At 38.5% G+C, this 22,498-nt stretch overlaps 1 protein-coding gene across 1 annotated transcript in view; it reads right to left on the bottom strand.

Moving 5' to 3' along the window:
• Positions 1–22,251, bottom strand: part of GatB (glutamyl-tRNA(Gln) amidotransferase subunit B, mitochondrial) — a 29,221-nt gene extending 6,970 nt beyond the window's left edge. The window contains exons 1-9 of the mRNA XM_070091362.1: positions 22,105–22,251; positions 19,412–19,516; positions 17,632–17,779; positions 16,962–17,075; positions 12,960–13,132; positions 12,116–12,264; positions 4,189–4,289; positions 2,714–2,848; positions 2,293–2,484 (exon numbers count right to left, since the gene is read on the bottom strand). Of these exons, the coding sequence (XP_069947463.1) occupies positions 2,293–2,484; positions 2,714–2,848; positions 4,189–4,289; positions 12,116–12,264; positions 12,960–13,132; positions 16,962–17,075; positions 17,632–17,779; positions 19,412–19,503 (1,104 nt within the window). The 5' untranslated portion in view covers positions 19,504–19,516; positions 22,105–22,251. The remainder of the gene's footprint in view (positions 1–2,292; positions 2,485–2,713; positions 2,849–4,188; positions 4,290–12,115; positions 12,265–12,959; positions 13,133–16,961; positions 17,076–17,631; positions 17,780–19,411; positions 19,517–22,104) is intronic.
• Between the last annotated feature and the right edge of the window lie 247 nt (positions 22,252–22,498).

Here is a 22,498-nt window from a genome sequence, read left to right as displayed (position 1 = left end):
GTGTAATGAGTATACTAAGAGATAAATAAAAATAGGATAAGAGGATCAAGATGTTTCAACACCCTCCATTCATACACAGAGAGGAATCAAAACTAAACTCCTAGCTATTTTCAAGAGGAAACTTGATAAGTGTCTCAAGTTAGCTCCTGATCAGCCAGGATGTGGTGGCTATATTGAACTGCATGTAGCAAGATGATCAGGCAATCAATCAGGAAGTCTGCTCTGGGACCGAACTACGGAGGGCAGTGACCCCTGCAATTTTCAGGTAACCCTCAGGTGTCTGAACAAGGATCTGATTCACTAATGTTAGGACACTACATAAAACTTTATTGAGCAATTGGTTTATGCAAGTAACTATCTACTGTTTTAAGCAAGACATTGACTTTACTGACTTAACTGAGACTATTAAAAAGTTGTGTGATGTGCACACTTATATGTGTACATCACTTAAAGTATGTTTTGGTAATTTTTTTTTTTTAACAAGTCGGCTGTCTCCCACCGAGACAGGGTAACCCAAAAAGAAAGGAAATCTCCAATATTCAACACTTTCACCTCATTCACACATAATCACTGTTTTTGCAGAGGTGCTCAGAATACAACAGTTTAGAAGCATATACGTATAAAGATACACAACATATCCCTCCAAACTGCCAATATCCCAAACCCCTCCTTTAAAGTGCAGGCATTGTAATTCCCATTTCCAGGACTCAAGTCTGGCTATACAAAAATAACCGGTTTCCCTGAATCCCTTCACTAAATATTACCATGTTCACACTCCAACAGCTCGTCAGGTCCCAAATACCATTCATTTCCATTCACTCCTATCTAACACGCTCACGCACGCTTGCTGGAAGTCCAAGCCCCTCGCTCACAAAACCTCCTTTATCCCCTCCCTCCAACCTTTTTGAGGATGACCCCTACCCCGCCTTCCTTCCCTTACAGATTTATATGCTCTCCATGTCATTCTACTTTGATCCATTCTCTCTAAATGACCAAACCACCTCAACAACCCCTCTTCAGCCTTCTGACTAATACTTTTATTAACCCCACACCTTCTCCTAATTTCCACTCTCCGAATTTTCTGCATATTTACACCACAAATTGCCCTTAGACAGGGCATCTCCACTGCCTCCAACCACCTCCTTGCTGCAGCATTTACAACCCAAGCTTCATAAGAGTGTTGGTACTACTATACTTTCATACATTCCCTTCTTTGCCTCCATAGATAATGTTTTTTGTCTCCACATATACCTTAACACACCACTCCTTTTTTCCTTCATCAATTCTATGGTTTACCTCATCCTTCATAAACTCATCCACTGACAAGTCAACGCCCAAATATCTGAAAACATTCATTTCTTCCATACTCCTCCTCCCCAATTTGATATCCAATTTTTCTTTATCTAAATAATTTGATACCCTCATCACCTTACTCTTTTTTATGTTCACTTTCAACTTTCTACCTTTACACACACACTCTCCCAAACTCATCCGCTAACCTTTGCAATTTTTCTTTAGAATCTCCCATAAGCACAGTATCATCAGCAAAAAGTAACTGTGTCAATTCCCATTTTGTATTTGATTCCCCATAATTTAATCCCACCCCTCTCCCGAACACCCTAGCATTCACTTCTTTTACAACCCCATCTATAATTATTATTATTATTATTATTTTTAACACAATGGCCATCTTCTGCTGAGGTAGGGTGACCCAAAAAAGAAACACTTTCACCATCATTCACATATAATCACTGTCTTTGCAGATGCACTCAGATATGAGTTTAGGTGTCACTCCAGCCAATATCCCAGTATTATTATTATTATTATTATTTGAGTGAGGCAGTACACTCTGCCTGAGTTTTTCAATATCTATTTTATAGAGCTCTTACACAGTACTTAAAATTAGGCAAAGTAGACTATTTTCTCTGTACATACTATAATTATTTTGATTCTAAGAGACTGTGAGAACTGAGCAATAAGATTACCTACTATGTTTACCAGACATTCTGATCCTAGGTAAGAATGAACTTTCTCATTTCTTAAAATTGGAGAAAAACAAGTTCCCATTTTTTAAACCTTCTTTTTAGGAAAGGAGAAGATATGCTATGTAATGACAAATTCTATATCTAGAGTAAAGAAAAATTCTACTTATATTTAAAAGACATCAAACTCTTCGAATAATATTTTATACAAAACAAAAAATGAAGTGCAAGAATTTTATATATGTACTAGTGTATATCATTTAAGTACATAATTGTATACAACTTCCACTGCCATACAACTGCCACTTACAGCAAGCAAAAATGCATTCTCTAGTGAGAGTCCATAATCCCTTATCAGTTTTTGTCTAGTAGCTTCAGGTAGCTCTGGTATTTTAGCACGAACTTTACTGATATCAAGTGAGCCATCATATTGGCAATTGGGTTCTGAGGAATCATGCAGACGGAGTGGAAGCAAGTTTGGCTCAGGCATGAAGCGGTAGTCCTGAAAGAGAATGACTGTCTGAGAAGTTTGTATTTATACACCTGAAAACTTAACATCTCTTATTATGTTATTAATCTCACTGAGGTATATTTTCCAAATTTCTACTTTCCCTTTATTTAGTTTTATAATCCATATTTTAAATAAGATTTTTTCTAACACTAATTTTTATGTTATTTATTCACAGCTAAAGTTATAAGGTAAACTATATTAAACAAGACTGAGAAACTACCTGGATAACTTCTTTATCTCTCATGCTGATGGTTTCTTGAGTATGTGTATCAAAACTACGAGTTTCACTAGTCACATTGCCGCCGGATTCCAAAATATCAATCTGCCGCTGAATCTCGTAGTCAACTGCTTTCAGCTGCAAATAAATGCTGTAATATACTGTACTGTAATCATTCAGTATTCACAAGTTCTATATGTATGAATTTTACTTTATAATCTACTGCCTTTCATCTGTGAGCTAAACTCACATATGCCAACTCAGTGCCCAAAACAAAATGAACACTCCCTACCTGAAGTTTCTAAATGTTCCCTAGCTGCTAATTGCTTCAAAGCTAATGTTAAAAGTACCTCATCTCCTTAATGTAATTTAGACAGCAATATGCTATGTCAAACAAACATGATTTTATCCAATTTTGTCCCTGTTCTTCTTACAGCCTTCCTTCAACTCCCATATATAATCAGTAGCATATATTGTCCTGATGAGCTGATGGAGTGTGAGCAGGGGTAATATTTTGTGAAGGGATTCAGGGAAACCGGTTAGCCGGACTTGAGTCCTGGAAATGGGAAGTACAATGCCTGCACTTTAAAGGAGGGGTTTGGGATATTGGCAGTTTGGAGGGACATCTAAACTGTTGTATCTGAGTGCCTCTGCAAAGACACTGATTATGTATGAGTGATGATGAAAGTTTGTTTTTCTTTCTTTTTGGGTCACCCTGTCTCGGTGGGAAATGGCTATGTTAAAAAAAAAAAAGTCCCATTACATTTGTATTATAATTAAAGTAACAAATACCATTTGCTCTGCTAAACTTACTGTGTTTTCACCACCTCTCTTCAAACACTCAATCTAACTGAAGATCAATGAAACAACTTAAATAATATGTAATTCTTTTGCAATGCAATTGATCATTTGTCACTTATACCATTTCTTATTGTACTTATGTTTGTAATGCGCAAGTAGCATTACACAATACATTATGTCTACTTTTTAAGTAGCATGTAAGCCTTATGATTAGATGAACAAAATACACTTCATAATTTGTGGCTTTCTTTGTGCCTGCCATTGAAATGCATGTATAACTACTGTATTCTTTTTAAGGCTCAAAGAAATAAAAATTATTATTATTATTACTTAGCTGCTCCCACATTTTCAAAACAGATGCTAAGAGAAGAAGCTAAAATACTGTCCAAGCCATTTGGTCAGACCTTCAACAAATCATTAATGATAGTTGAAACTAAGCTAAGCTTGTCCTAAATGACATAGTAAAATATGCTTTAGCATAAACTCCCTTCAAGGAGGGTATTTTGATGCCAGTGAGGGCTCTTGATCCAAAGGTTTGGAAGTATCCTTCCCTTCCTGTATAAAACCTGATCACCTCCCATTCCACATGTGCTGTATGACTCCTATAGGTTTAGTTCCACGAATAAATAAAAAATAAAAAGCTCACAGCATAAGGTGTCCTGTCTTGCTTAGCTTACCAGAGACCCAATGGAACCGAGGTTCTTCACTTCAGTCCTGGTTCCCAGCGGCTCATCAGGTCTGTGAACTGATATATTAGCATCTACTCGAAGAGCTCCCTCTGTAAAGATACAATATTACAAATTGTGATTTATAATGCTGCTTCATTATTGCCATACATTCCTCAGCTCCAACCTGATTACCTCCCCCTCCCGCACCCCCACCAGTTACCCAGGTGCTGTATAGCCCTTATGGATATATCACTCTTACAATTTAATATTATTATTGCACAATCATGTACAGGAGGGTGCCCCACTTATACAGCAGATTAGGTTCTGGGCTACTGCCGTAAATTGAAACAGCCATTTTACACTTTCAAATGCATATAAAAGCCTGATAACATGTCTACAATATCATATATTAAGTGACCAATAGTGCTAGGCTTAAAAAATGCAGATACAGTACATTCATTACTCACCTTAAAATATTTTTTCTTAGCTTACAGTGAGTGGTGAATATATTCATTGTAGGTAGTCTGAATAAATAAAGAATGGGTATAACTGAAAACCGCTGTATTATGTACATGCATTAGCAAAATGCTGTAAAGTGAAGCACTATAAAGTGGAGCCCTCCTGTATGTGCAGCATTAAGGAAACATTTTTTCACAAAAAGGGGCATACAATCAAAGAAAAATGTATTAGAAGCTATAAATTATTTTCAATATGGTGTGTATACTTTGTAAATGTGGTTTGGAGAGCAATCACAACTCACAAAATCATAACATGTTTGCAAACAAACCACAGAACAGGTGGGGTTTGAATCCATGACAAGTGAGTTCCAACCCAACTCTCTCTGTGGTTTGGAGAGTAATCATATTTGTGGAGCCTTGATTTCAAGTAGCAGTCAGTATTGAATGATTCCCATGGTTCAGCACATTCCAAGAATAATAATAATCATGGCATTATGGGTAAGTATAAAGCTAATAATGGCAATTATAACAATTAATTTAAATTATGCCCTTTCAAAGAGGGTGTTTTAATGCTGATGAAGGCTATTTAAGCTCCCATTCCTTTCCTTAGATAAAACCAAAGTGATTCCCCATTAACCAAGAACTGTATGCGCCTTATGATTTTTTTTTAACATATCAGCCATTTCCCACCAAGGCACGGTGACTCAAAAAAGAAGAAACACTTTCATCATTACTTACTCCATCACTGTCTTGCTAGAGGCCTGTGGATACTACAGTTCAAATGCTGCAACTGAATTTAGTACTTTCCATAATTTTTTTTTTTAACAAGTCGGCTGTCTCCCACTGAGGCAGGGTGACCCAAAAAAGAAAAAAAAATCCCCAAAAAGAAAATACTTTCATCATCATTCAACACTTTCACCTCACTCACACATAATCACTGTTTTTGCAGAGGTGCTCAGAACACAACAGCTTAGAAGCATATACATATAAAGATACACAAACATATCCCTCCAAACTGTTAAGATCCCGAACCCCTCCTTTAGAGTGCAGGCATTGTACTTCCCATTTCCAGGACTCAAATCTGGCTATATAAAAATAACCGGTTTCCCTGACTCCCTTCATTAAATATTACCCTGCTCACACTCCAACAGATCGTCAGGTCCCAAATACCATTCGTCTCCATTCACTCCTATCTAACACGCTCACGCACGCTTGCTGGAAGTCCAAGCCCCTCACCAACAAAACCTCCTTTACCCCCTCCCTCCAACCTTTTCGAGGACGACCCCTACCCCGCCTTCCTTCCCCTACAGATTTATACGCTCTCCATGTCATTCTACTTTGACCCATTCTCTCTAAATGACCAAACCACCTCAACAACCCCTCTTCAGCCCTCGGACTAATACTTTTATTAACTACACACCTTCTCCTAATTTCCACACTCTGAATTTTCTGCATAATATTTACACCACACATTGCCCTTAAACAGGACATCTCCACTGCCTCCTCGCTGCTGCATTCACAACCCAAGCTTTACACCCATATAAGAGTGTTGGTACTACTATACTCTCATACATTCCCTTCTTTGCCTCCATAGATAACGTTTTTTGTCTCCACATATACCTCAACGCACCACTCACCTTTTTGTCCTCATCAGTTCTATGATTAACCTCATCCTTCATAAATCCATCCGCCGACACGTCAACTCCCAAGTATCTGAAAACATTCACTTCTTCCATACTCCTCCTCCCCAATTTGATATCCAATTTTTCTTTATCTAAATCATTTGATACCCTCATCACCTTACTCTTTTCTATAAATAACAAAAAAGGCACAATACCGTGACTGGAACGATACACAAATAACCCGCACATAAAAGAGAGAAGCTTACGACGACGTTTCGGTCCGACTTGGACCATTGACAAAGTCACACTAACCAGAGGTGGAGCAGGACGGCTATATATAGGCAGGAAGAGGTGGTGGTAGTAGTAGTAGTACAAGAGTTGTATATAGTACCGACAAGATGAAGTTAAGACACATGCACAACACCCGGGCATCCCCATCATAGACGTTTCGCCATCCAGCCAGCCACTGGATGGCGAAACGTCCACAACAAAGACAACCAGACGCCGCACATGTCTCAATTTCATCAGTAGTTGTAGTAGTAGTAGAAGAAGAAGAGGTAGTAGTAGTGGTAGTGGTAGAAGTGGGAAATAAGGATGACGAGCCAGTCAAATACAAAGGAAGGGGAGCACTGCAAGAGAGCTAGATGCCCACAGAGGGAGAGCAAGCGCACAGAGGTGCGTGAAAGGGGAAGTGGTGAAATAAATGAAGAAGGAACAGAAACACGAGAGAGGAGAGAGAAAGACAACCCAGAGGAGAAAAGGAAAGAGGAAAGGGGAAGAAGAAGAAGAAGAAAAAGAAAAAGAAAAAATGAGGATTCAGGTTAAGTCACGGGTGTTCTGAAGTTTGGAGCATTTTACAATGTAGTGGGAGAGGAAGGCATCTACAGAGACGAAGCCAGGGCTAAGGTTCATACAAGGAAAGTTGTGTATTAGAGAGGATTCAACTAGTCAGCGACTGTTCGAGTTGGAAGTAGGGAAGACAGTTTTAGCAGAAGACCAGTCAATAGGATGGCCATGATCTCTGACGTGACAGAAAAGAGCATTGTTAGTGTCGGCAAGCCTAACACTATTTTTGTGCTCCCTAAGTCTGTCAGAAAGAGATCGACCAGTTTCTCCGAAGTATTGAAGAGGACAGGAGGAGCAAGAAATAGAGTAGACACCAGGAACATCTGTAGAGGGAGGAGAGGTATGAACGAGATTAGTGCAAAGAGTGTTAGTCTGGCGGAAGGTAAGCTTGATGTCTAAGGGACGGAGAGAATTGTTGAGATTAGAAAGACCGGAAATGTAGGGAAGGCAGAGGATAGAAGAGTTCTCATGAGTAGAGAGTTTGGGAGAGAAGAAATTGCGTTTAGCACGTGAGAGGGCAGAGTCTATGAAATGGGAAGGGTAGCCAAGACGTGAGAACGAATTATGAAGAGTGGAAATTTCTGCTGGAAGGAACTGAGGATCACAGATGCAGAGGGCACGGAGAAAGAGGGAGATAAGAACACGTTTCTTGACAGGGGAAGCATGATAGGAAAAGTAGTGAATGTACATGCCACTGTGCATAGGTTTACGGTAAACAGAAAAGGAAAAACCTGTATCTGAGCGGTGGACATGGACATCAAGGAAAGGAAGCAAGGAATTAGATTCCCATTCAGCTTTAAACTTAATGGAAGGGGCAAGATTATTAAGAGCTTCAAGAAAAGGTTGGAAGAGACTGGAGTCATGAGGCCACAGAGCAAAGATGTCATCCACATAGCGGAGCCAGAGTGAAGGTTGCACATCGAGGGTAGGAAGAAGAACAGTCTCGAAGTATTCCATGTAAAGATTAGCAAGGACAGGAGAGAGAGGAGAGCCCATAGCGACACCGAAGGTTTGAGAATAATATTTCCCTTGGAAGGAAAAGGAGTTCGAGTCCACACAGAGGCGGATCAGATCAAGAAAGACATCAGTGGGGATAGGGAGATGAAGAAACCCTTCATGGGCCTTCTCTCTAAGGAAATCAAGGACATCATCAAGAGGGACATTGGTGAAGAGGGACTCAACGTCAAGACTAAGCATCTTACAGGATGGGAGAGAGCGAACCAGTTCAATGAAGTCTTGAGAGTGACGGAGGTGGGCAGGAGAAAAAGTACCAAGAAAGGGAGTGAGGGTTTTGGCCAGCCAAGAAGCAAGAGAATAAGAGACAGATAGGACGAAGAGGAATATCAGGTTTGTGAGTTTTGGGAAGGCCATAGAAATAGGGAAGAGAGGGACAGATGACACGAAACCGTTTAACAAGGTCAAAGTCAGGAGGACAGAGGTCGGAGAGAGTCCTTAGTTTTTTGTTGAAAGTTCTCTTGATGTGATCAAGAGGGTTGGAAATGAGAGGAGTGTAGGTGCGTGAGTCAGAGAGCAAGACATCAGCTTTACGGAGGTAATCCTCGCGATCAAGGATAACTACTGAATTACCTTTGTCAGAAGATAGTATGACAATGTTAGTGTTGGATTTAAGAGAAGAAAGGGCAAGTTGGTAACGGCGTGGAAGGTGGTGATTCTTAGAAAGCAGACTAACAAGAGCAGGAAGGAGAGCACCACGAAAAGTGGACAAGTCAGGAAGATTACGGAAGCGAGATTGACGAAAGGAATCAAAAGAGCTAATCGGGGAAATACCAGCTCGAGGAGTAGGCGAAGTGGCAAAGGAAAGGCCAAAACCAAGAAGTTCAAGCTCATACTGAGAGAGTGAGACAGAAGACAGATTAGTAACACAGTCAGTGAGGGAGAATTTAGACCAAGGGCTAGCTGAGATGAGACGTTGAAGTTTATTTTGTAGTTTAGAAGAATGAATTTGTGCATTCAGGCGAGCAGTATCAAAGGCAATGGTAGAGAGAAGGTTACAGAGATCCTGTGGTAGAGCCGCAAAGAGAGCACGTTGACGCTGACGGAAAGTAAAGAAGGCATCTTCAACCTGTGATTTAGTAGAAAGAATGAGCTGTTGAAGTAGGAGACGGGCATGATCAGGAAAGAGAGTGCCCAGTGGGTTGGTTTTCAGGAAGTGGGAGAAGGAAGGTGGCAGAACTTGTTCAGCAAGACAATCACGTAGGAAGCGAAGCTGGTTCTTACGACGCCAGGTAGCTGCCACCATTTCTCGAAAGGGGTTCTTGGATGGAGATATCGTAGGTTGAAGGTAGACACACTTGTAGGATGGTAAATGTATTGTCAGACTGAGATGAGGGATGGAGCCCGGTGCCTAGCCTGTTCACGCCTTTAAGGTCTGCCGCCGAGTGAGGACGGGACAGAGGGATCACTGCCCATGTGTGTCCCATGACGTCACCCAAAGCCAAAGGCCTACGAGGGATCTCGTGTCTAAAGCACAGGGATGATACTAATATGCTATGCTATATAATACTGGGAATACAGGGATCAGCAACTATGCTGACAATAAGAGCAGCCTCATAAGATCGAAAGAGGGAAGAACATTAAAAAAGTTGGAGAGAATATGACGCTTAACTGCGGGGTCCATAAATAACAAAAAAGGCACAATACCGTGACTGGAACGATACACAAATAACCCGCACATAAAAGAGAGAAGCTTACGACGACGTTTCGGTCCGACTTGGACCATTGACAAAGTCACTCTAACCAGAGGTGGAGCAGGACGGCTATATATAGGCAGGAAGAGGTGGTGGTAGTAGTAGTAGTAGTAGGCTTGCCGACACTAACAATGCTCTTTTCTGTCACGTCAGAGATCATAGCCATCCTATTGACTGGTCTTCTGCTAAAACTGTCTTCCCTACTTCCAACTCGAACAGTCGCCGTCTAGTTGAATCCTCTCTAATACACAACTTTCCTTGCATGAACCTTAGCCCTGGCTTCGTCTCTGTAGATGCCTTCCTCTCCCACTACATTGTAAAATGCTCCAAACTTCAGAACACCCGTGACTTAACCTGAATCCTCATTTTTTCTTTTTCTTTTTCTTCTTCTTCCTCTTCCCCTTTCCTCTTTCCTTTTCTCCTCTGGGTTGTCTTTCTCTCTCCTGTCTCGTGTTTCTGTTCCTTCTTCATTTATTTCATCACTTCCCCTTTCATGTACCTCTGTGCGCTTGCTCTCCCTCTGTGGGCCTCTAGCTCTCTTGCAGTGCTCCCCTTCCTTTGTATTTGACTGGCTCGTCATCCTTATTTCCCACTTCTACCACTACCATTACTACTACCTCTTCTTCTACTACTACTACAACTACTGATGAAATTGAGACACATGTGCGGCGTCTGGTTGTCTTTGTTGTGGACGTTTCGCCATCCAGTGGCTGGCTGGATGGCGAAACGTCTATGATGGGGATGCCCGAGTGTTGTGCATGTGTCTTAATTTCATCTTGTCGGTATTATATACAACTCTTGTACTACTACTACTACTACCACCACCTCTTCCTGCCTATACATAGCCGTCCTGCTTCACCTCTGGTTAGTGTGACTTTGTCAATGGTCCAAGTCGGACCGAAACGTCGTCGTGAGCTTCTCTCTTTTATGTGCGGGTTATTTGTGTACTCTTTTCTATGTTCACTTTCAACTTTCTACCTTTACACAAACTTCCCAACTCATCCACTAACCTTTGCAATTTTTCTTTAGAATCTCCCATGAGCATAGTGTCATCAGCAAAAAGCAACTGTGTCAATTCCCATTTTGTATTTGATTCCCCATAATTTAATCCCACCCCTCTCCCGAACACCCTAGCATTTACTTCTTTTACAACTCCATCTATAAATATATTAAACAACCATGGTGACATTACACATCCCTGTCTAAGACCTACTTTTACTGGGAAGTAGTCTCCCTCTCCTCTACACACCCTAACCTGAGCCTCACTATCCTCATAAAAACTCTTTACAGCATTTAGTAACTTACCACCTATTCCATATGCTTGCAACATATGCCACATTGCTCCCCTATCCACTCTATCACATGCCTTTTCTAAATCCATAAATGCAATAAAAACTTCCCTACCTTTATCTAAATACTGTTTACATATATGCCTCAATGTAAACACTTGATCTACATATCCCCTACCCACTCTGAAACCTCCTTGCTTATCCACAATCCTACATTCTGTCTTACCTCTAATTCTTTCAATTATAACCCTACCATACACTTTTCCTGGTATACTCAGTAAACTTATTCCTCTATAATTTTTACAATCTCTTTTGTCCCCTTCCCTTTATATAAACGGACTATACATGCTCTCTGCCAATCCCTAGGTACCTTCCCCTCTTTCATACATTTATTAAACAAAAATACCAACCACTCCAAGACTATATCCCCCCCTGCTTTTAACATTTCTGTCATGATCCCGTCAGTTCCAGCTGCTTTACCCCCTTTCATTCTATGTAATGCCTCACGTACCTCCCCCACACTCACATCCTGTTCTTCTTCACTCCTAAAAGATGGTATACCTCCCTGGCAAGTGCATAAAATTACCGTTTCCCTTTCTTCATCAACATTTAAAAGTTCCTCAAAATATTCTCGCCATCTACCCAAAACCTCCATCTCCCCATCTACTAATCCCCCTACTCTGTTTTTAACTGACAAATCCATTCGTTCTCTAGGCTTTCTTAACTTGTTTAACTCACTCCAAAATTTTTTCTTCTTTTCATTAAAATGAAATTTTCCATAAATATAATACAATAATTGCAATAAACAGTTCCCAGCACAAAGTGTTCTCCTGTCCTACAGCATCCATAATAAAACTTTAATTAACACTTCCCTATGAATTTGACAATAACTTAGTAATAATGTGTGTGCATTTGAATGTATAAGGAAGCATGATATGAGAGAGTGTAATGTATATGAGAGGTGGTAACTCTGCCTTCTCATCCCATGAAAGGTACAGTATTATGTTACTTACCATGCATTCGTCCATTACAAGTTCCTATTCTAGTGAGGATAAGGGCAACTTCTTTAACCATGGCAGCAGCCTCTTCACCATTACGTAACCCAGGGGCAAATACAAGTTCCATCAGTGGTTGACCTGCACGATTAAGATCCACAAGTACCCTAAAAATATTGAATTTACTTATAAATCATTCTATTCAAGTATAAAATTTGCTCTTTGCAGTTGAAAACATAAAACTTAAACACTGAACATTAAAAATGGTAGTACATTAGCAGTGTAATGCGATATGTATTTCTTTTGACAATATTCACTACCTCTAAATAAATACAAATTAATGTAAAGTAATCTTGAGGATTTTCAAACAGCATCATATAGTAAAGTACCTACAAAAATGCTATTCACTGTACCCCCAAAGTACAAGAAATGCCCTGTTATCATAAGTCAATTAGATAATAATAAAAAAAGTAGAGCTACATGGACAGAATGCTATTTATTCAGCATACTTCACTTTACTTGCCAGGAGTGGGGAGCTAGTAACCTCTTCCCCTGCATAAATTACTAAATATAAAAAAAAAAACTTTAATTTTTCTTTTTAGGTCACCCTGTCTCAGTGGGATACAGTTGGAGCATTAAAAAAAAGTTTACTCTGAAGAAGGCAGAATCACGAAAAAACAATGCAAACTTTTTTTTTTTTTAATAAATCATGATTCTTATACTGTACAGAAATAGCCCACACATAGGAGAAAGGAGCTTATGTAAGCTTCTTTCTATGTGCGGGTTATTTGTGTATTGTTCCAGTCATGATATTGTGCCTTTTTGGTCTTCACGATTCTTAATAAAGCCAAAGTCTTCCTACCTATTATTATCCTTGTCGTGAATGCTTTTGCCACTGTCCTCCTCAAGCTGAAGTTGCAACAAATCAACTGAATGTCGGTATGGATGTTTATGGAGAGAAGAGTTTAAGACGATGAATTCTAATCTGCCATTGCTTGCTAGTGGATAATCTAGTTGAGTGATCTGGTAACCAGCCTAGAGTCGATAAACTGATTACAATTTGCTAAATAATTTCAATATTTTTACACACTCTCAGTACACAGTAATGTACCCACAAAATTATTCTCCAAGTCCCATAACCCTTCAAAGGAAATACCTGCCTTGATACTAATGAAGGGCTCTAGATCCAAGGTAGTAAAGCTACTCACAGTGTGGAAAACCCATTTTACATATCTGATGTAACAATCAAGAGTAATTACTAAAAATAATCATTTAACTAAATTTTTTATTTCCATTTATAATTTAAATTATTATGAACATTTATGCAACCAACCACTTCAATAACCATTTTAATGTATGTTTAATCTTAAGTTAACTCAAAATGTACTGCATAACTAAGGGTTTTTTCCATGTATGATAGTACAGTACATAATATAAGACAATATGCCATGAGCAATAAACCTTACTGTATTTTGTGGCTTATAAGGTTTGTTTTAGTCTCAATGGCTCAGCATCAGATGTAACTGGGAGAACTACAGCCCACCCCACACCCCAAAGTTATAGCTCCTGTCACTGACCTTCAGTTTGCAGGATGCAGGGTGGTTTTTGCAGACATTTTATGGAAAAAAAAAAAAACATGTCTAATAAGCCGCGAAATACGGTACGTACTTTACTTTAAAATGTTCACATGTGAAACTGTGCAATCTTTAACTGCAAAACAAGGGAAAGGTATACAGTGGACCCCCAGTTTTCGTCCAGTGCGAAAATCGTACAATTCGGATTTCGAGCACTTTTTCGGCAAAATTTTCCGACAGGTTTTGTACATCCGCTCGGAAATCGTCCATATCAGACACGTCCACCTGCCCAGGACACTGCTTCTCATGCATACCAGACTCAATCTGCCTCTGTCTCGTTGAGCTAGCAATACTCCGTGCGTTCATTCATTGTTTTTTGTGCTTGTTTATTGACTGCGACTGAAACAAGCCACCATGTGGCCAAAGAAAGTTCAGAGTGCCAGGCCTTTGGTAAAGGTGAGAAACATGATAGAGTTCAAGAAAGAACTCGTAAAATGAGTGGCAAAGTTTTGTGGAGAAATATCACTACCACCCTCTACAAAGGTAGAGGGTAGTAGTGATGGTAGTAGAGGGTGGTAGTGATGGTGGCAGAGGGTGGTAGTGATGGCAAACAATCAAAGATGTTGAGTTGTTGTTGTTGGTGTGGATCAACGAAAAAAATTTAGTGGGAGATAGTGCTGTGGAGGCGATAATTTGCGAAAAGGCAAGGCAGTCGCATGCAGATCTCGTAGAGAATATGCCAACAAGTCTTCAATAAAGATAAAACTGATTTAAAAGTTCATTTATCCATTAAAATTAGTGCTTTATATTTATTTCTCATTGTTTTCTGTATGTAAAACTATAGTTATTCTCTATAAAATGTATTTTTTGTTAATATTTTGGGGTGTCTGGGATGGATTACAGTGGACCCCCAACTTACGATCAGCTCCCAACTCGAACAATTATGTAAATGTATTTTTGTAAGTGCTTTAGTAAGTGCATTTTTGGGGGTCTGAAACAGACTAATCTAATTTACAATATTCCTTATGGGAGCAAATTCATTCGGTAACGGCACCCGAACAGTCTACAGGAACGAATTAATATTGTAAGCCGGAGGTCCACTGTAATTGGATTTACATTATTCCTCATGGGAAATACTATTATTTCAGTTTTCGTCCATTTTGGATTTCGGCCGACCTTCTGGAACAGATTAAGGACGAAAACCAGGGTATTACTGTACAGATGTATACAATACACTGGGTGGTAATCTACTACATTTTCTTAACTCGTATATGTAATATCTTTTCATTTCATATGATTTCTCCACTAGTTTTTTCTTATATCTGCTCATTTCTTTTCCTGTTACTTTCTTTCTACTTTTCTATTTACATATGTACATACTTGCATTTCTCTATTTTTGGTGTATGCAAGTTCAAACCAAAATTAACATATTGAGTATTTATGTAATGTTTATTGAGCAAGTTGAAATATTTAATAACTGATGAGTGAGTGCTTATGGAGTCTTCTATGTGAGGCAATTATTATTATTATTATTATTATTATTATTATTATTATTATTATTATTATTATTATTATTATTATTATTATTATTAATGAATTTACCCCTTAACTGTCCATATGTAGATCTGTGTTTTTACCACTAGCGCTCCAAACACAGATCTACGTTTTATTTTTCCTGCCTCCAAATGTGGCACAATTGGCCTGAGATGCATGGTCAGCATAGAATGGGTCTTAATCCTCAGTGGGTGCAGTATTAAAAAAATCTAGGACCACACAGCACCTTGTGGGAGCACCAGTTCAACTGAGCACTAACTAGAGCAAACAGCGCGGCAAACACCAAGGATTCACTGATGTCATGTCGTACTAACACTCCCCTTTTAAGAGGAAAGCGATAGTGACCCCAAGTTTAGTGGCTTTGAGGTTGATGTTGCCACATGTGGTCACAGAAATATAAAAAACCTCGATAATAACCCATGTGCAACATTTGTGCAACATAGAGTGGGAGGAATAGGGGAGTTGAGGAAAGAACATTAGCAGTATGGAGAGAGGGTCTCCGCTGACTTGTCAAATTGGTGTCCGTCAAGGAATCATAGAAAGTATATGCATTAAAGGCAGGGAGGAGGGTAGACAGATCAAGGCAAGAAAGCTTAGTCCCTGTGCAGACCCAATACAAAAGAATTAGGTGCCTGTAGGAATGTCACACTTAGTATAGCATGCTTTCATTCTACCTCCTTACACATGTATTTCTTAAATCTGCTACACCTGGAAAATCCTAGAGGGACTAGTACTGAACTTGCACATGAAAATCACTCACTACGAAAGCAAAAGACTTGGCAGACGATGCAACATCCCCCCAATGAAAAGCAGGGGTGTCACTAGCACGTTAAGAGACCATACAATAAGTGTCAGGGGCCTGAGACTGTTCAACTGCCTCCCAGCACACATAAGGGGGATTACCAACAGACCCCTGGCAGTCTTCAAGCTGGCACTGGACAAGCACCTAAAGTCGGTTCCTGATCAGCCGGGCTGTGGCTCGTACGTTGGTTTGCGTGCAGCCAGCAGCAACAGCCTGGTTGATCAGGCTCTGATCCACCAGGAGGCCTGGTCACAGACCGGGCCGCGGGGGCGTTGACCCCCGGAACTCTCTCCAGGTAAACTCTAGGTAAACCTGTACATTTGATTCATTTACCCAATTTGGTGAGTTTTTTCTATCACCTTTTTCTTTAATACAGGCACAATATTTTTCACTTTTCATGTGTCAAGGAGCTTACCTTTTTTTATTATGAAATCCTCTGAATCATAAGAGGTGAAGTATGGTAATGTAAAAATGTTTCAAAACTGAATTGTGTTTTTGAAGTAAAGGTGACCCCCACACTTATTTCCTAACTGGTTCCAGGAGAGCACTAGCCAGGCAAGATGCTATAAGTTTATTTCCCAAAAGCACGATGTAATAAATGGGGGGGCTCTGTTCCTGGAAACCATTTTCATACAAATTTCATTGAAAGGAAAAAAAAATAATTTTAAATGCAGGGCAGTTACAGATTCAGAATTACTTATAAATTTACTAATACTAATACAAGTTTATTTGACTATCCATGCCCTGGAATAAACCAGCCAATGAATCTACTAAGGGAACTGCTTTTGAAACAAAAGAATGATCACAGCTTTTAGAGTTTCAAAGACATTTCGTTTCACATTAATAATGTAAATAACTGCAGTTAATGTTTAATTGCAAAGTTTTACTATGTACTCTCTATGTAATACAATCTTGAAAACAGATGCTAACTTACCGGAAGATCTGGGTAAAAATAATGCTTGCGATCAAAAAGAGATATTTTGTTGACAGTAGCTCCAAAGGCCAAAGCTGTCTTTATTCCTGCTTCAACACACCTCTTATTCAGGACCTATTAAGAAATGGCTTAATTATTTTGGAGACAAAAATAAAATAAAAGATACTGGTAGTACAATGAAAAGACAAAGTATGCTGTACATATTTCTTTTAGTGGATGTTCTTGGTTCTATTATTATACTTTTATTTAACATGCCAACCATCTACTACCAATGTAGGTTTCCCCCAGCAAAAAAAGAAACATATTCATCATCATTCATTCAATAATTGTCTTGTGAGAAGTGCATGGACATCACAATTCAAATGACCTTCTGATATGCCATATCCTTACTCCTCCTTCAGAGTGTAGGCACTATATTTTCCACCTCCAAGACACAAGTCTTGCTATCTGGCTGGATCAACCAGCTATAAAGAGTTTCGCTACTTTTAAACTTAAAAAACTCAACAAAGGCCTAAGAAAACAAATTTGATGATACAAATTAAAAGATCACATACAAAATATGTTTTGATTTATATTTTGGCTACTTACACAACCAGCAACTTGAAAAAATTGCCATTTTCTCTTCATTAATATAAGAGGCAGATATTTAGATATGCTGTATATGACTTACTGGTAAGGTTCCTGGGTGAGCTGATTCAAATATGCCAACTTGAGTGTTTGGAGGAGCTCCATATCTGGTACCAACACGGGAGAATAATTTGCTGATTGATGAGATCTGCGCGTGGATCTCCAAACCAATTACTGGCTCCCAATAATCTCTAAAAAAAATTTAAATAGAAAGACAAAATATTTAGTGTTACATAATTGCATATGAAAGCGTAAAACAAAATAAATCACATCTTTGGGCTCTTATTAGCAAATACAGTACTGTAATATCAAAAGAAATTCCTCAAAAATTAGATATCAACAAAATCTTCCATTTAGCAATGAAAAATTGCATACTATTCAGGCATGATAAATTCTAGTTGCTTCAACATGGAAAAAACAAAGAGCTTAAAACAAGTACAGTACAGCACATAATGAAGCGAGATCTGGTCTTCCAACAGAAAAAAAAAAAGTTAAAAAGAATATACGTAGTATATGTTAGACAATGTAACCTGTAAAAGTACAATAAAACAAGAAAAGTTGAGCCACTGATGGTATTCATCACAGCACTTGTACTCTCTCACACAGAATGCTGTTCTGTCCTAACATTTTTCAAGGCAGGTGAGATATCCAACTAGAAAATGCAAAGATACCTTACTGCTTGCACAGATTCGATATATAATATTCAATATTAAAATTATTGGAACCACCTCATAAGACTTGGAATGCACTGTTTAGTAGAAAAGAGAGAAATCTTATAATCTATACACAAAAAACACTCAAAAGCCAGGTAATCCACACAATAAAATAACGACTTAATAAAGAGAAATATGGTGGAAATGTACAGTAAGTTCAATGAAAAGTAGGAGGACCATAAGCATAATTACAGAACACTGTATCAGCATCTAGGATTCTCAACTCTTCAACTTTTACCAGAAGATAAAAGTAATGCTGCTAACATAAATGTAGAAATCTACATGAGGAAACCAGAAGACAAATTACTGCTGAAGGTGCTTTATCAACCAGGGTATAATGGATATGAGCCTGCATGCTGCAAATACATAGCAATAACTTAGCTAACATGAAGTCACCAGGAAAGCCTGGCTTCAGGCTGAGTTACAGGAGTAGAAAAACCTCTCAAAACGAGTTACATGTATGTCAGCAACTATACTGCTCCCTATCCACCCTGTCACAGGACTTTTTCAAATCTGTTAATTCAACAACCAGTTTTTTTCTCATTTTCTGGTAGAAATGTACATATTAGTCAATTACTGTGGGTTGTATCCTGGGGATTGCTGGATAGGAAAACCTCAATAAGACATTGGCTTCCTGTCTCTGACACAAGTATACCAATTACTAGTATTATATATGCAGAGTGGTAGAGCTATTAATTATAATATAACACTGCATGCATTCAGTTTGGAATTTAGTACTTTCCTATTACAGTAAATATTCCCTTACTTAACCTAACCTCAATGAAACAAAAGAAAATGGTATTGCAACAGAAGTAAAAACTGCATTCACAAGATAATCACAATAATTAAGTGCTGTAACTAATTTTAGTACGTAATACAGTATTAAACGAGGGATACTAAATGTAAGTAGGCCTATAATACATTAGCTATTTGTATTACTCTTGGTTTCATCATTATTATTTGTTACTGACATATGCCTATAATATTTATGTGTACAGTGAACTAATGTAGATTATATAAGTATAAAATATTTGTAATGGAAGCTTAAAATTAAAAAAAAAACTACTAGCTATATTTAAGTATCTGTAGACAATCAACAATGATACCTGCCTAATAAGATGTGGTTTATACTGGGAATTAATATTATAATGCCTCAGTAGTGCATTTTGGAGTCTTGTTTGCAGTCTTAACTGGTGCCTCATTTTTCTTCCTGATCTGTAAAGAATTTTTTTGCTATTATTATTTCCATTACAGTAATAAATGATTTTGATGTAACAGATTTTATATCCAAATATGTACTATTTACCCAGTAGACCATATCAGTAACGGACAATTCTGAAATAATTTCAAGACATTATCCAGCCATAGATTTTATCCATTAACCCTTTGAGGGTTTCCGCCGTACTAGTACGGCTTACAACCCAGGGTTTTTGACTTACTAGTACGCCTAAATTCCAGTGCCTTCAAATCTAATGAGAGAAAGCTGGTAGGCCTACATATGAAAGAATGCGTCTATGTGGTCAGTGTGCGCAGTATAAAAAAAATCCTGCAGCACACAGTGCATAATGAGAAAAAAAACCTTTGACCGTGTTTTTGGAATAAAACAGCGACTTTGCACTGTATTTTCGTATGGTATTTATTGTTGTATTCTAGTTTTCTTGGTCTCATTTTATAGAATGGAAGACATATTACAGAAATTGAGGTGATTTTGACTGGTTTTACAATGAAAAGTACCTTGAAATTGAGCGCAAAGTAGCAGAAATGTTCGATTTTTATCAAAGTTCAAAAGTAAACAAATCATGCCAAGCGTCCAATACACATCAACTGGTGAGTCTAATATTCTTTCACAAGTGCGCTGGTATTACTTATACCATTTCTACACTAATGCAGTAGTCTGCATAACAGTAAATCTTCTATTTTTTGTAAGAATAAAAATTCAAAGTGGAAAGCCAAAGAAAATATAAGAGAGGCCTGGGGATGTGACTAACGAACAGAGAACTTGTTATTTTAGTGCCAGGAATGTCTTTTTTGTTTATTCTGGACCCTATTCGGAAATTGGCATCTTTTGAAATTTGTGTGAAATTGGCAAAATTGCTAAATTCTGACCACTTTATTGGATGGTTGAAATTGGCAAATGGGTGGTTTCTTGTACTCACTCGATAGAAAAATTGGAGTTCTAGCGAAATAGTTATGATTTTTGTCGACTAGTACATTGGAATTGGTCGAAAATAGGGCTCAAAGTGGGCAAAATCGCCGATACGTAAACATCATCAAGACCGCTAACTTCGTGAGAGCATAATTCCGTAAGTTTTCCATCAAATTTCATACTTTTGGTGTCATTATGATCGGGGAAAAGATTCTCTATCTTTTCATAAGAAAAAATAATTTTTTTTTTTTTGAAATTTGGCCAACCCTGAGAACAAGTTTCGGAGAGGGCCTGTCGACCCTCAAAGGGTTAAGTACAAAATCAGTTAAATCCAAAATTTGTTAGATCGGAGCCCATTAAATTAAAGTTTTATTGAATGTGTTTAGGTAGATGTATCAAAATTTACATATGTAATATAACACATACTGTGAGGTAAGCTATTTATGGAGAATGGTAGCTGGGCCAAGTTGGGGTAGCATGAGAGAACAGCTTGTATATATGGTACCACTTAGTGGAGGTGGTAAGCACTACAATCAACTCATCAGGCAGGCGTGATCCTTCATTATTATAATTGTTTATTACAATGTATTAACAAGGGCTAAAACTTGCTTATTTTATCTTATATTATCTATGTACAGTCTCCTCAGTTATTTTTAGAGCCTCAGAGCTAGGTATGATTTAGTACTACTGTTTCAGCAAATCAGTATTACTAATGATAGAAAACTAACACACATAATTCAATTTCAAATTCCCCCCCCCCCCTAAAAAAAAAAGTCAGGATTATAAAGAATTATGAATGACCCGAGACTCCACACAGATTTAGGTTTAAAGTGTCTCCAGCATTTCTAAAACATTTGCTGGGACCTGGCAAAAAAGGCAAAAATCATTTCTTATTTTAAATATATTTTCCTTATTTAAAAACCCGTAACAAAAATACTGGGGTGTTTTTTGGTGGGGGCTGGAACGGATTAAAGGCATTTCAATTAATTTCAATGATGAAACCTGATTTCATATATGAGCAAATTGAGTTACGAGCTTGGTCACAGAACGAATTCAACTCGTAAGTCAAGGTACCACCGTATTGAGAGGAATCAACACGGTGGACAGAGACAGGTTGTTCCAGAGATGGGACACAGTAACAAGGGGTCACAGTTGGGAGTTGAAGACTCAGGTGAATCACAGAGATGTTAGGAAGTATTTCTTCAGTCACAGAGTTGTTAGGAAGTGGAATATAGTTTGGGAAGTGATGTAGTGGAGGCAGGCTCCATACATAGCTTTAAGAAGAGGTATGATAAAGCTCATGACGCAGGAAGAGTGACCTAGTAACGACCAGTGAAGAGGCGGGGCCAGGAGCTGTGACTCGACCCCCTGCAACCACAACTAGGTGAGTAACCAGGTGAGTACCTTGTACATGTACTTGAAATAAAGATTATTATTATTATTATATTATTTCCTACATTAAAAGGAAAGCTCTTTGGGCGCACTAAAACTAATACTTATGAACTACTTAATACAAGTTCTTGGATATATATTATAACATATAATTGAAGTTTTGTGTGATATTCTGCGTGGAAAATTTATGTAGGATAAGCTTTTTAACAATGATTTTGAGGGTGTTGGGAGATGTATTTTTCACATGTTTGTTTTACATTATTACCTCAGTGGAAATAAGCCAGACACAGTGGCTTTATTGGGTGGTCTTGAGTTGCTAATCTTCCGGGAAAAATAAAAAGTCTTCGTTTGCAACAGTAAGAAAATCTCTAACCCACAAACAGTTGTTATTGTTGGTTTATAAGGGTTAAGATGGCTGGAGAGCCGTATGAATTCTTAAAGCCGACAATAAGATAAGATTTCGTTCGGATTTTTAACCCCGGAGGGTTAGCCACCCAGGATAACTCAAGAAAGTCAGTGCGTCATCGAGGACTGTCTAACTTATTTCCATTGGGGTCCTTAATCTTGTCCCCCAGGATGCGACCCACACCAGTCGACTAACACCCAGGTACCTATTTGCTGCTAGGTGAACAGGACAACAGGTGTAAGGAAACGTGTCG

The sequence above is a fragment of the Cherax quadricarinatus genome, chromosome 35, assembly GCF_038502225.1.
Source record: "Cherax quadricarinatus isolate ZL_2023a chromosome 35, ASM3850222v1, whole genome shotgun sequence".
In the NCBI taxonomy this organism is placed as follows: Eukaryota; Metazoa; Arthropoda; class Malacostraca; order Decapoda; family Parastacidae; genus Cherax; species Cherax quadricarinatus.
This window is presented reverse-complemented; position numbering and strand designations above follow the sequence as displayed.